The following is a 15,204-nucleotide window of genomic DNA, read 5'->3' on the forward strand; positions in this document are numbered from 1 at the left end:
CGAGATGCAGCTCAGAATCTGAACAGGTCTCGTTGCATTAGCATAGAGCAGTGGTTTTCAAAGGTTTTTCCTCTGAGCCCTTCTTCTTACATCTGATAAAAACAGAGGCCCCCGCACACGTGTGCTCACTCACACGCACACGTACACACACACACACACGGCATCATGACTTGTGACCTAAATCGTCTACGAAACTATAGTGACACTTCACCCGTTTCATGAGACGGAGTCGGAGCTCCCTTGTCATGTTGCTTTTCACGGTAGCCCCTCATTCCCAACTAGTAATAGGTTGACCCTTTAAAACAAGGCAGGCACGCTGTCAGAAGCGGACTTGAGCCCCATGGGGTGCCATCCAAGCAGGGGTCTGTGCCAAGTGATGCGATGTTCGCTTCTGCTGAGTCTGCACCGGTAGAGCTGCATACTGATAGGCTTGGAATCATAAACCATCTCATCTGTCCTTTTCAGCAGGCGACGTGACAGGATAGTTTCATCTAGTCACCGTCACATAAAACGGAATGGGTGACGCATAGCCAAGTTCTGCCTCAAATACAGACCCCAGGTTGAGAAACACTGGTGTTGAGATTGAGAATACTTACTGTGCACTGTGTGTAGGGACACGTGAGTAATAAATGGTAAATGGTGCATTTATATAGCACCTTTATCCAAGGCACTTTACATAGATTGTGCTTTACATTCACCCATTCACTCACACATTCGCACACCGATGATGGAGGGAACCATGCAAGGCACCAACCTGCTCATCGGGAGCAATTTGGGGGTTCAGCGTCTTGCTCAAGGACACTTCGACACTAACTCTGGGGGAGCCCGGGTTCGAACTGGGGACCTTGCTGTTCCCAACCGACCACTCTACCCCTGAGCCACCGCCACCCCTACCCCTGAGTAATGTTGGCCAGAACAGGGAGAGGTGAGAGTGCAACATGCTCATTAGTGTGATAAGAAGCCTCATTACAGATGGCAGCAGAGCTACTCTGGTGTACTCCCTATAACCCCTACCCCAGTCTGTGCAGGAGACTGAAAATGACATATTGGACACTGAGCCGTAGTGGGTAATTAACACTGGAACAAAACGTCGGCCCACCATGATCGAGTCCAAAGTGCAGACAGTTTTCACATAAATCACAGAGGGGGTTAGGACATGGGATACTGGTTCAGGGGAAGAAATCTTTGAGGGAACTAATAGCGACCGGGGGGAGAAAAAAAAAGATATTGGCTGTTCTGGATGAGGTACTGTAGGGATGCACAAAGGCAAAGCAGCAACAGGACACCACATGGATAGAGGGACACAGGCAGCACGTACACACGCAGACACACACCCACACGTACACACGCAGACACACACCCACACATACACGCAGACACACACCCACACGTACACACGCACCACACGTACAAATTATGCCTGTGGTGTCCTGGAGCTCCATTGGAAAAGAGATTTGTTAATCTCAACGGGATTTTCTCCTGGTTAAATATAGGTCAAACAAATAAATAAATAATAACGTGTTTACCTTTCCTGGTGCCTCTCTGTGTCTGTATGTCCTCTTGTTGAACATCTGTAACAAAGAACAGCGGTCATGTTGTGTGTCTGTGTGCATTCTCTGTGGAATATGGGAAATGTCAGGTTTTCAGAAGGTTTCTTAGAAATATCTGCAAATCTTCAGATCTTTCATTTGCACATTCCTGTCTGCTTATGTGTACAGATGCAGATGTGGTGGTACACTTTCTGTTGCTTTCTGTGTTTTATATCTATATGCCTTATTTGTAGATTTGTTTTTGTTTTATTTATCCATCCATTTTGTGTGTAATCTCAGCAGCATTGCAAATGAGGGTCAGAATTTGGTCAGAATTTATTGAAAGGATAGCCCCTTGAGATGCAGCATCTCATTTTAGAGGGGGGCCCGTATACAGGGAAAAACATTTACATACAGTACAGTGCAGTTACACAGATAGACAGTGCACAATAGACAATACAGACATGTACAGATACAGTTAGCTTGCTCATCCTCTCCCACCCACTCCCCCATCCCCCAACTCTTTTTGGACAGGCATATTGAGACTAGTACAGTACAGTGATTTGGAACAGGGGTCAGAAGTAAACAGCAGTACGGGCAGTGTTAGTAGCATGAACAGGTTGAACAGGTTATTTTGAGGTGTCAATACAGAGAAGTCCTGAAGCGTCCGGGAGAGGTCACAGATCTGAGAGAAAGGGGAAGGTTGTTCCAGTCAAATGGGGCTTTGTAATGGAATGACCTGCGTCCGGATACAGAGAATATTCTTCTGGGAATAGCAAAGTAGGGATGGTGAGTATTTCTAAGTGGGTATGGAGATGTATATAGTACCAGTGACTGTTTCAGGTATGGAGGGAAGTTGAGGTGCACACATTTGAATAGGAATTGGTACCAGTGAAGTTGTCTGTGAAGTGGTGTGTTTGGTATGGGCATCTCAGTACAAATCGGCATAGTGAGTTATTTAGTACATTTAGAGGTTTGAGAATGGTTTCTGTGGTGTTCTGATAGACTATGTCAGCGTAATCTATAATGGGGAGTAGTACTTGGTTTATTATTCGTTTCCTTACTTCAAATGAAAAGCAGTTGATGGAGGGGTATAATGAGCACAAACTGCCGTAGGTTTTCTTTAGGGTGAGATCAATGTGGGGTTTGAAAGAGAGTTCAGGGTCAAGTGTGATACCAAGGTATTTAAATGTGTCCACTTTCTCCAGGTTAGAGCCATCGTTGAATTTAATCAAAAGATCGGAGGTGTTTGCACTACTGCGTGAGTGGCCGAATAGCATGCTGCAGGACTTATTTTTGTTCAGTAAAAGCATATTGTTTTGAAGCCATTTTTGGACCAGATTGAAATCGGACTGTAGGAGGTGTTTGGTGGGTGTTTTTGTCAGAAACGTAGATAACAGTGTCATCGGCATAGAGTTGGACTTGACAGTGGGAACAGATATCAGGTAGGTCATTTATAAATATAGAGAAGAGGAGTGGTCCCAGTATAGACCCCTGTGGAACGCCTTTTTCCACAAGTGAAAAGTCTGATTTAGAGCCTTGAAGTGCTACACACTGACGCCTGTTGTGGAGATAGGAATTAAACCATAGGAGAGCGTTTCTATTTAAACCAACAGAGAAGAGTTTGTCAAGAAGGAGGTAGTGGTCAACCATGTCGAATGCTTTGGAAAGATCAATGAATATTGCACCAGTGAGATGGCTTTTGTCAAAGGACAGAAGTACGTCGCTTGTGAATTTTAAGGTAGCTGTGGTTGTGGAGAAGTGTGGTCTGAATCCTGATTGAAGGGGAGATAAAATGTTGCCACGGTTAATGTAAGCTGATAGCTGTTTGTAGATAAGTTTTTCGAGGACTTTCGAAATAGTGCAGATGCTGGAAATGGGTCTGTAGTTATTTATGTCAGTTGGGTCTCCAGTTTTGAAAATGGGGGTGACTCTTGCACTTTTCCAAATTGGAGGGAGTGAGGAGGTAGATAGAGACAGATTGAACAGGTCAGCGAGGGGATACATTAATATGTGAGCAGCAAGTTTAATAAATTTAGCTTCAAGACCGTCAGGACCGGCACCACAGCTTTCTTTCAATTCACATATTGCGTAGTAGACATCGGTAGGCTGAAGTTTTTTAAAAGAGAAGGGACCATTATGGGCGTTTGTGTTTGGGGAACCTCAATGCTCTTTTCGAGAATAAATAAAGGTTTCAATCAATCAATCAATACAGTATGATCAGAGTTCAACAACAAAAATAGTACAGTGTGACAGGAGCAGTTGCCATATGGGGTCTACAAAATATATTTAATCAAATGTTCCTGTTTTATAGAAGGTTGCAATGATGCTACCAGATGTAACTCACACAATAAAATAAATAATACCACCACCACATAAGTCTGGCTGGGAACTCCAGTTGATTTACATGGCTGGGTGTCCTGGACATACTGATACTGTTATCAACACGCCAACATAGGTTTTTTGTTTGTTCTCGAGTTGCTTATTGCCTCCATTAAAATACTCTATGCCCTATTGTAGGTGAAAACCTTTTTATAGTCATTAAATCCAATGGGCTTACTGTGTCAACATACTGTAGCACAAAAATATAGCATGCTATCCATAATCTTGCTTTAAAAGTTGGCCCAGACAGAGGCATGGGCCACAGGAGCCAGTGAGTGAGCACTAATGAGCTCAGGGTGACCCACCTTCACTTATGCACACATACGCACGCATGTACATATGGACACGCGCAGTCGTGCATGCATAGGCGGATCTAGAGATATGCAAAGCCCCCCCCCCCCCTGTTTTTGGAGACCTCTCTCTGGAAGCCTTATGGATAAACTGAGGGTTTAAACACTTGCAGTAACATGTATCATATGATGGTTTAGGACAGGGTTTTCAACAGGTCGTCCGTGGAGGTATTGCATGTGGTCCCATCCATCCATCCATTTTCAACCGCTTATCCGTAGTCGGGTCGCGGGGGCAACAGCTCCACCAGAGTGCATCAGACTTCCCTCTCGAGAGCAATATTAGTGACTTCCTCCTGGGGGATTCCGAGACGAGTCTCTCTCGTGTGACTGAACTTCTCACCCTATCTCTATGCCAGCCACCCGTCAAAGACAACTCATTTCGGCCGCTTGTATTCGCGACCTTATTCTTTCGGTCATGACCATAGGTGAGAGTAGGAACGAAGATTGCTCGGTAGACGGAGAGCTTTGCCTTCTGGCTCAACTCTCTTTTCGTCACAACAGTGCAGCACAGCGACTGCAATACCGCCCCTGCCACTCCGATTCTCCGGCTGATCTCCTTCTCCGTCCTCCCTCACTCGTGAACAAGTAAATGTGGTCCCTGACCATGCATTTAGTATAATGTAGGATTTGTAGATATTTTATTTTTTACATTTTCTTTCTACTAGTTGAGAAACAGTGAACTGAATGACCTGACCATCCATGCAGTAATTTACTGACAAGTGGAAGGTCAAGAAATTCAACAGAAAAAGGGAGTTAAAATCTCAGAGGGGGAAGTTCACCAGAATGTCTGGATGAGTCATTATTATTAGGAAATTCTTAGTCAATGGACCATTGGTTGAGAGTTGAGACACAGTGGGATGTTGTATACATTACACATGGGATGCATAGCAAGTGATACAAAAGCACTAATCTTCCCATATCCCCACACAACACAACAGGTCCCCAGGTTGATTCTAAGTCAGGGTGGCAGTCCCTCATTCACAATCAGTTGAAAACCACTGGTTTAGGACATTTGGGCTTATTTTATTGCCATGATAAGCTTACTGGAAAAAAGTTCAAAGTTAATAACTGTTATTAACTTTGAACTTTTTGGGGGCCCCTAAGCTTGAGCCTCCGTGTGACAGCAACGCGGCCACGCTGAAGCTCAGGGGCCCCCCTAGCTCGGAGGCCCCTGGGCCTGGGCCCAACAGGCCCGTTGAATAATCCTCCCTTGCGTTCACGCGTGCAGACACACACACGCTCGTGCGCGCACACACACTCACGCACTTGCGCACACAACAACTTATCAAAATCAGAGCAAAGGCTATCATGAAAGTGAAAGCCAGAGGAAAGGCAATGTCAGCAGGTATGTGAAAGCTGTCAAATAATTGTAGTGGAGTAGAAGTATACAAACTATGCAAAATACTTCCCACAGGTCTGGATAGGATAGACTTTAGGATCATAGGACAGACTTTTAGGATAGACCCTAGGTGACATTTGACATGGACACATACAGTACAATACCGGTAAGTGCTGATCAATGAATCTATGAAGTTAACTGTGACAATTTGTTAAAGGCTCATTTATGGTCCTTAGTTGGCACGACCGTGTCGATGACAAAACATTTGGGTGTCGACACAGTAAATAAAGTCCACAGATGATGTGAATATATGTGCCATGGTGAGTGAGTCAAAGAGGGCAGCCTCATGGTGAGTGAGTCAAAGAGGGCAGCCTCATGGTGAGTGAGTCAAAGAGGGCAGCCTCATGGGGAGTGAGTCCAAGAGGGCAGCCTCATGGGGAGTGAGTCAAAGAGGGCAGCCTCATGGGGAGTGAGTCAAAGAGGGCAGCCTCATGGGGAGTGAGTCAAAGAGGGCAGCCTCATGGTGAGTGAGTCAAAGAGGGCAGCCTCATGGGGAGTGAGTCAAAGAGGGCAGCCTCATGGGGAGTGAGTCAAAGAGGGCAGCCTCATGGTGAGTGAGTCAAAGAGGGCAGCCTCATGGTGAGTGAGTCAAAGAGGGCAGCCTCATGGGGAGTGAGTCAAAGAGGGCAGCCTCATGGGGAGTGAGTCCAAGAGGGTAGCCTATATACTTACCAAGGTCGTTCAGATTGCAGTAGGCTCTCCATTCGGAGCCATTTCTGCTCTTCAGGGTGCTTGACTGTTGGAGAGGAACGTTAAAGGTTTCATGACATTCATTTTCATTTATTTAGATTTTTCATTTTTCTTAAAGTACATTGTTTTTTAATTTTACTCCACTATGCCAATTCTTTTCTACTTTTACTCAAGTACAATTTGATTTCCGAACTTTTACTTTTACGGAATAGTTCTACATTGCAGTATTGATACTTCTATACTTAAAGGACCACTTCACCACTTTCCAACCTATCTTCATATAATAGGTCCTCACTAATAATCATGAAAACATTGTGCAATTTTTTTCTACTCGGTTTGTGTCTCATAGGAGGGCTGTGGGCAGTTCAGAAACCGTCTTCCAGTGACATCATCGATGGGGAATACAAGCTACTAGAAACTGCAGGCTTTCTAGTCCTGAAAAGTTGCAATGCGAAAATGGAAGCCATCGTTCTCACGATAATGAAAATCGAAATATTTTTGTAAAAAAATCTTGTTTTAAAAAAACATCTGCCTAATAATGATGTCACTGGAAGACGGTTTCTAAACTGCCCACAGCCGTTCTATGAGACACAGAATGAGTAGAAAAGAATCGTGCCATTTTTTCATGATTATTAGTGAGGACCTATTTACCTATTATATGAAGATAGGTTGAAAAGTGGTGAAGTGGTCCTTTAAGTAAAACATTTCAGTAGCCTACTTTTTCCACCACTGCTTGTTGTGTGGTATTTCTTTACTGGAGAATTCTCTTTCAGAATAATAGTTATTAGAAGAAGTGGACATACTTTGAGGGTCAGAGTGCCGTCCAGGCTGCTGGAGATGCTGGGGGTGACGTTGCACTGGGCCACGGTGTGATAGCTGGGGTTGGAGAAACACTGAGCACTGCTGCTGGTGTTCTGACTCTGAGATACCACTTCAATGGTGCTGGGTCGCATCGCCACTGTACTGCCACATTCTGTGGGGGTTTTAAAGGGATCGTTACATTAAAAAAAAAAAAGTTTTTATAATTTATCTTATTTTTTTTAGGTTTTCTGAGCTCAATTGCATCCAAAAAACCTGAACTTTTAACATTTTGTACATTTTCTGTGGTCTGGGGTTTTCTGGCTCAAACAAGTGCTCTGATTTTCCTGTGGACTGTGAGGTAAGAGTCCACAAATCCCATTATATGACTGTTGAGGCCTGTTGCCTGTTTTCATTGCCGCTAAAAAGGCTTCAGAACACAGAGAAAACCCCAGACCACAGACAATCCACTGAATGTTCAAAGTTCAGGTTGTGTGGGTGTAATTGAGGTTATAAAACCTAAAAGAAAACCTTTAAACAACAAGCATGGGGGTTTCAGAATCTTCAGGAATAATGAAGAGAGGTATTTGTAACAGTCAATCAGCTGCGTTCAAGATATAAATGCCGTAGGTATTCATGTGGATTACTTTTCTTTGTTGCAATAGTTTGATGTTACTATGTTAATATGCTGGCGTAAAAAACATCAGGGCTGCTGATATTTAGTGTCAAGTGTCATATTGTGAAATATATTAATAAACTATTCTGGACACATTTGTTCTTTTGGTTGATACTATTTGATGAGGGGAAACAATAGAAAAAGCCCAATACATATATTAAAAAGCATTAGAAGTCTGGGTCCAGCACCCTCTTGTGGTTAAATACGATGAAAATGGGATACAATGCGGTATTTTGGTTTGTGACCTGGACAATTGGGTACAATCATGCACAGATACTTTAGCAAGCTCAGTCAATACGTCCTCTTGATGTGCCTGCACTTTTAACCTTTTCCACCAGCATTGAACCGGTTCTGTTCCTTTTTCCCGCCTAATATTGAACCAGTTCAAAGTGTTTCCACTGAATAATGAATTTAGTTCAGAACCCTAAAAGTTCGTTCGGCACTGGAACTAAAAAGAAAAATGGCAGCCGGCTCCGTGAAAGCACCAAAGTTCCAAGAATCTAGAATGGAACCAGTTCTAGAACCAAAGGTGGAAAAGGGGCTATAATGGCAATAAAGTGTTGTGTAAATGCCAGTGGACATCTCACCAGAGAGGGAGTAGTCCGTGTTGGTGATGTGCATCTCCTGTGAGTAGGACACGCTGGGCTGCATGTCGTGGCCTTTGTCCCTCTGCCTCTGTCTGTACCACACAAACAGACTGAGCATGGCCATGACGATGAGGAGGAGGAAGATGATGCCCATCACGGCCCCCGCCGACTGGCGCTCAGAGCCGCGCGCCGGGCTGATCTTGGTGTACGGGTTCAGCTCCTCCATCATCAGAGCTGCTACAGGAAACACACCCTCTGTACTTAGTAAAACACGCCCGAGTTGCAACGGTAATTGGTGATGAGCTCTTTTGTCACTCTACAGACCACCACATCTCTTTTCCAAACATAAGCTGATCTACGAGGTCACGTGTGAGCTCGTACAGTAGATCTGCCATTATTCGTCAAACGTTCCCGCCAGAATAGGGATTCTAGGGTTCAGGTGGTTCACTAGTAAGACACCACACCTCCATTTAAGTTTGACAGTTTATTGAAACAAAATGAGATGAATGTGGAATGGGATGAGGAACCCAAGGTTAGGGCGAGACTCTGGGTGGGGGCGAAGTCTCGGGAGCTGTGGTAGATAGGGAAGCGATTTTTTTTTACATTTATTTATTTATTTACCCAGGGAAGTAGCTGAGCACATGTGCTCATTTTCAGCAACGCCCTGAACATAGAAACACACAGACAGACACACACACACACACACACACACACACACACACACACACACACACACACACACACATTAAAACCTGGGAGCTGACCAGTACAACCACAGTCTTACTACTATACTGTTGGCCACTAAGCAGCTCCAGGGGGAGCAGTTGGGGGTTCAGTGCCTTGCTCAAGGGCACTTCAGCGGTGTTGGGTGAGTGATGACAATCACTTCCCCACCCAGATTTTTTCCTACCCGTCCAGGGAATCGAACCGGCAACCTTTCGGAAACAAGGGCGCTCCTCTAACCCTTAGGCCACTGCTGCCCCAAAATTGAGATTGAGAACTGGGAGTGGCCGTGATAAGCAGAGGGTGGTCTCTACTCCTGAACCTACGTTGAACACAACTACATTGTGTACAAGTGTAACCAACCAATGTAACCAACATGTTACAAATTAACACTGAGGATTTTACTGTGTAGATACAACAGTGTTCCCAAGTCAAAAAAGTGTGGCACTCCTGGTGTTGAGTGTGTTGAGCCATTGTTTGAGGTGTGGTGCTGCTGAGGGGTTATAATATAAGGTTGGATCGGGCTTTGAAGATATGGGGTACCATACCTTTGCTTTGTAGGCCAACATCAGTGTTTTGTACTCTGTGCGGGAAGTAACTGGGAGCCAATGGAGGGAGCGGAGAAGGGGGGAGACAGACATGTGATTTCTTTTTGCTGGTTGAAGACCAAGCATGCTGCTGCATTCTGGATAATTTGGAGAGACTTAAGTGTACATGTCGAGAGTAAGGAGAGAGTTCCAATAGTCATGTTTTTTTTAACTCATTATCTGCGCAGTATAAGGTGGCGGACTGGTTAGGATTGTAATAAGTCTTTTAATGGTTCCATACTGCTGTTGAGCAGGCAATTAACAGGCAATGTGCTGAACATTGAAGACTTAGCTAGTGGCCAAGTGACCATTAGTTACATACATATAGTATATATGGTTACATACAGTATGTACTTATGTTTACAGTAGATAGCCACTCACCTTGATCACAGCGGATGCCTTTGTATCCTGGGCTGCAGTAGCATGTACCAGTTACATAGTCACAGGTAGCATTGTTCATGCACTCGCATAACAGCTGGCACCCATAACCATATGTACCCGCAGGACACTCTGCACAGGATAGAGGAAGATATTAATTAGCTAATTCACTAATTAACATTAGCGAGCGCACGCACGCATGAAGTGGTACACATTAGCGAGCGCACACGCACACACACACACACACACACACACACACACACACACACACACACACACACACACACACACACACACACACACACACACACACACACACACACACACACACACACACACACACACACACACACAGTACTCACTCTGCTCACAACTAGACCCAATGAATCCCGTTCGGCAGGCACACTGGCCAATGATGTGGTCACAGTCGGCGCCGTTCTGACAGCGACACACGTCAGAGCAGTCCTTGCCGTAAAACCCTGCGGGACAGCCTGGGACAGCGAGGGGTTCGGGGTTCGGGAACAAAGAGGTAAACAATGAAGGAAAGCAAATATGAAATGACGAGGCCACGTTATTGGGAATTAACAGTAATTTATTAATAGGAACTAAGCTTTATTCGGCCACAAATCTCATGCTCCCGATGACAAGACATCGGGTGACACTTTAAGATGAATACGCAGTGAAATCCCCAGCCTCAATGTATCCATTTGTAACTCTTTTATGACTCAATGTTAATTACATTTTCAATTTCACACAAAGAAGTAGGATATGAACAAAAAATGTAAACACAAGACCAGACATCTGAAAGTGTAGAAATTAGGGATGCACCGATCCGATACTCGTATCGGAGATCGGCGCCGATCCAGGCTAAAATTCTAGATCGGGTATCGGTGGCAAATGGGCCGATCCATTATCCGATCCGATCCGATCCGATAATTATGTGTAATTACAGTATGAAAACAACTCTACCTCCTCTGTGACACAGCAGTGTAGTATTGACAGTATAACATGTGGAATGCAGCCAGGCTAGCCTGCGCACACATTAACCTGGTCTAATTGTTGCACAGTTATTTAATAAATAAGTAAGTTTAAGTCAAGCCTTGATGTTGCCTTACACAAAATAATGATTCCAGACTCCACACAGTGAGGCATACAGCTTAATAGGTTATTACGTTTCTTTGTGGGGGGTATCGGATCGGTACTCTGTATCGGCAGATACTGGACCCCCATGTATCGAAATCGGTATTGAATGCCAAAAAGCCGGATCGGTGCATCCCTAGTAGAAATGGAACAAGTGGAAATGGATCCAACAGGTCCCTTTGGTTCCATTGGTACGTACGGTCTCAGAGTAAATGTAATGTAGGACTTTAATGTGTACAGTGGAGAAAACACACAACTAAACAACAGAGACAACACTAGTGCAGCATCACAAAGAGCATAGCAAGCCTTTGATGGGATAAGTCAAAGGTTTTCAACCCTTTTCATGTCAAGATCCATTATTTATTCGGCATTTGAGCCACAGACCACCATTTGATGATTGAGCCTCTCAAACACAAAACTTAAGAATATTTTGTTGTCGCTGGATGAGATTTTGTCTTGAGATAACAGGCAAACGTTGATCAAAATAAAATAACACTTTATATTAAGGTCACCTTTGTAATGCATTATAAGCTAATTTATAATGCATTATAATGTGCTTATAAGGTGCTTAAAAGGCCTTATAAGGCCTCGTTATAAATATTTTATGGAATAATGTCTCATAAACATCAATAATATGATATCGCAGGACTTTGAGACCTTTAAGTAAAGTGGCAACATTCTTCAATGGTTATTAGCAGTTGTATCATTTTATAATACCCTATAGCATGACTTTGTGACCTTTAAGTAAAGTGACAACACTTTGTATGATATGCTATAGCATATTATTGATGTTTATAAGACATTATTCAATTTAATAAAAACATTGGTTATAATGCATTATGACACAGACATTACAGCACTTCTCTATGTGCCTTTATAACCACCTAAATTATAATAGTTATAATGTGCTGTTCCACTGAGCATAATAATGCATTATGACCAGCACTTATACTATGTTATAAACGTGGTTATAAGTTGTTATACAGGATTATAAACATTTATAACGAGTGTTATAATGCCTTATAAGCAAGACAACCTTAATATAAAGTGTTACCAATAATTCTTCTACATTCTCTAATTGTGTAGACTTCTTGTAAATTAAGTAATGCAGATGCTTAACAATAATTTAACTCTTGAGAGCATACAATGAAACCAAATGGATCCGTAAGTGTCCATTTGGTTACCAACTCTCCATCCTTTCGCTGGGGACCACCTGGAATCCCTTCAAGGACCACTGGTGGTCCCTGGACCACTGGTTGAAAACCACTGGGAGAAGTAATGCTATTCATATCAGCAGAGCAATGGGGTTGACCCACTGCATTCCTGGATGAATGACTGAATGCCTCAAGTAAAAAGCACCATACAGGGTTACAACAATAGCTGCCGGTCTAAGAGAGTACCGGTAGATATTCTTTGACACTTTTTGCACTCATCAAACACATATTAAACCATCCAGGTTGTCTTCCTGGATTGTTTGTCTTTCTTTTGATGATGGAGAGAATGTTGTCACCTAGTGCAGTACTGCAGGGACGCCAGCAGATGGCACTGTGTGTCTATTGGTGAGATGTGTTGATTTTGTTGATAATATGATGAAGCATGTTCGTCAACCTTTTTTCACAGACGAAACCTAAATGAAAACTAAGCTATGATGACTAAAACTAAGAGTAAATGTATTGACAATTTCGTCAACAAATAGAAACTAGACTAAAATGTTAGGAAGGGACTATAGTGGACAAGAGATCCAGTATAAGTAAAAGACATGTCAAGTCAAATAGCTCTGCTATTTTCAGCAAGTGTAAAATCAGCCATTACGTTGGCATCAAGGCAAGCAACCAAAAAAAACATGTCGACTAAATCAATTTTCAAAATGGAAGAATTAACATATCTCTAACTAGAATAGACAAATTCTAACTGGATAATATTGCCCCACTGAGAGCAGACTTTGTGTGATCGCACTGGTCTCAACTCAATGCCTGCTTCCTCCTGTTTTGGTCGCAGTCCAAAACTGTCTTGTTTTTGTTCCCCTCAGCAATATTGTAAATTTTTGTCGTGGTTTCTCCTTTTCTTTTCTTGTCTTTTTGCCTTTTTTTCTTCTTTTTCTCTCTCCTTTGAAGTGTTCCTTCTGAAGTAATGATATCAGTGAGCATGCCCCTGTTATGACACCGTCCGTAATGCATCTGAAGAAAGGGAGAACTATACAGAGACATTGGAGATGTAGTCACTTGAGGAAAGGATGACATGGTACTGGGGAGGAGGGAGAGGAAAAGGGGGGGGGGGGAACTTGGGAAATGCACTAAAGACTTTTCTGTTTAGGAAATGTGCAATTTATACTGGTCTGTACTGCTCTTTCCAAAAAATTCAAAAAAGGGAAAGAAAATCTAAAAAAGGAGAAAAAAAATGAGAAGAAAAGATATATTTAGTCAACTAAATCTAGACTAACACTAAAACATTCCAGGTGACTAAAATGGGATTAAAACTAAATGAAAACTATTCAAAAGATAAAATCGAAATGTTCTGTCCAAATTCAACACGACTGTGGGGAGACTCACGCTGTGTGCAGTAGAGGCCGGTCCAGCCGGGGCTGCACCTGCACTCCCCATCATAGGCACTACACTGGGCTCCATTGTGACAGCTGCACGAGTTGAGGCAATCAGGACCCCACTGCCCTGAGGGACAGGCTGCACGCATGCACGCACGCGCACACGCACACGCACACACGCACACACACACACACACACACACACACACACACACACACACACACACACACACACGCACACACATGAGCATGCCTTATGGATGACACACACATCAATTCATAACAACACAATAACACAGAGGACATTTTCACAAATGTATTGTTCCACCACACGCATGCTTTACATAGTATAGTATGCTACTGGTGTCCAGTGCACCCCAAACTATCCTAAATAATGATTGGTAGACCAATATAATATGAGTCTAATTAAGAGTTTTGCTTTTCTTCCTCTAAGTGCTTAATGGAATGGATCACCATGTATCAATTTCCCACGGCTTAATGACACAAAGCTGTGTGTCTAATCTCAGCCATTCAGCCCGCTAAATCGTGCCGCACCTCGGCAGAATGTCTCAACAATAATTATTTCTGTAAAGCTGTGTGATTTACATCAGCCGGGGGGGTTGTGGGCAGTTCAGGGGGATGAAAATGACAGATGACGAGATGTGCATGAAAGTAAATGTGTAAGAGAGGCTAGAGAGGGGAGATGGAGACGGAGGAGAGGCAGATCATCAGCAGAGACAAGGGTGAATGACAATGAGGAGGAGTGCATCAACGTTACCCTGAGAGCAGTCCTCTCCTATCCAACCCGGGAAACACTGACAGGAGCCATCGATGGGGTTGCAGGTGCCGTTGTTGGTGCACATGCAGGTCTCACTGCAGCCCTGCCCGTACCTTCCACTTGGACACACTGAGAATACACAGAGAGGAGATAGTCCATTATGTAGAGCTACTCATCTGCATGTGATCTCTGACTAGCAGCACATGCACAGACTAGCAAGTGTGCAGGACAGAAACACACCATGTGGGGTTCTTGTTCAAGTTCCTATTGTAACTGTCAGTGTCGATTGTCATATACTGTAGGCACAAAAATGAATGAATTGTCCGAAAGGACAATAAACCAATCCATCAATCAATTAAATAAACATTGAATTGCATAAATATCATTGACTTCCTTAGTAGGCTACTAGTCTAATAAGGAAGTCAGAATAAATAATTAACATAGGCCTATTAGATAACAAATTATATATATACACAGAGCTCTTCACAGGTTAAAAACCACACCTTTGTGAAGTGAGAGGCGCTAATATACATTATAAATAGATTAGCGCCCCTCACTTCAGGGAAGGGAAAATTACGTCATATTGTCCCTCATTACGTCCATAATTAAATTATAATAAGCTAACTCATGTTGATTAGGTGATGTAAT

General features: G+C 43.3%; 1 protein-coding gene across 1 annotated transcript in view; it reads right to left on the minus strand.

Moving 5' to 3' along the window:
• Positions 1-15,204, minus strand: part of megf11 (multiple EGF-like-domains 11) — a 133,815-nt gene that overhangs the window by 2,100 nt on the left and 116,511 nt on the right. Inside the window, exons 17-24 of the mRNA XM_083762986.1 lie at positions 14,557-14,685; positions 13,789-13,917; positions 10,462-10,590; positions 10,103-10,231; positions 8,412-8,648; positions 7,154-7,323; positions 6,333-6,396; positions 1,527-1,571 (exon numbers count right to left, since the gene is read on the minus strand). Of these exons, the coding sequence (XP_083619112.1) occupies positions 1,527-1,571; positions 6,333-6,396; positions 7,154-7,323; positions 8,412-8,648; positions 10,103-10,231; positions 10,462-10,590; positions 13,789-13,917; positions 14,557-14,685 (1,032 nt within the window). The remainder of the gene's footprint in view (positions 1-1,526; positions 1,572-6,332; positions 6,397-7,153; positions 7,324-8,411; positions 8,649-10,102; positions 10,232-10,461; positions 10,591-13,788; positions 13,918-14,556; positions 14,686-15,204) is intronic.

Source organism: Protomyctophum parallelum (genome assembly GCF_964188405.1).
Source record: "Protomyctophum parallelum genome assembly, chromosome: 4".
NCBI classification, from domain to species: Eukaryota; Metazoa; Chordata; class Actinopteri; order Myctophiformes; family Myctophidae; genus Protomyctophum; species Protomyctophum parallelum.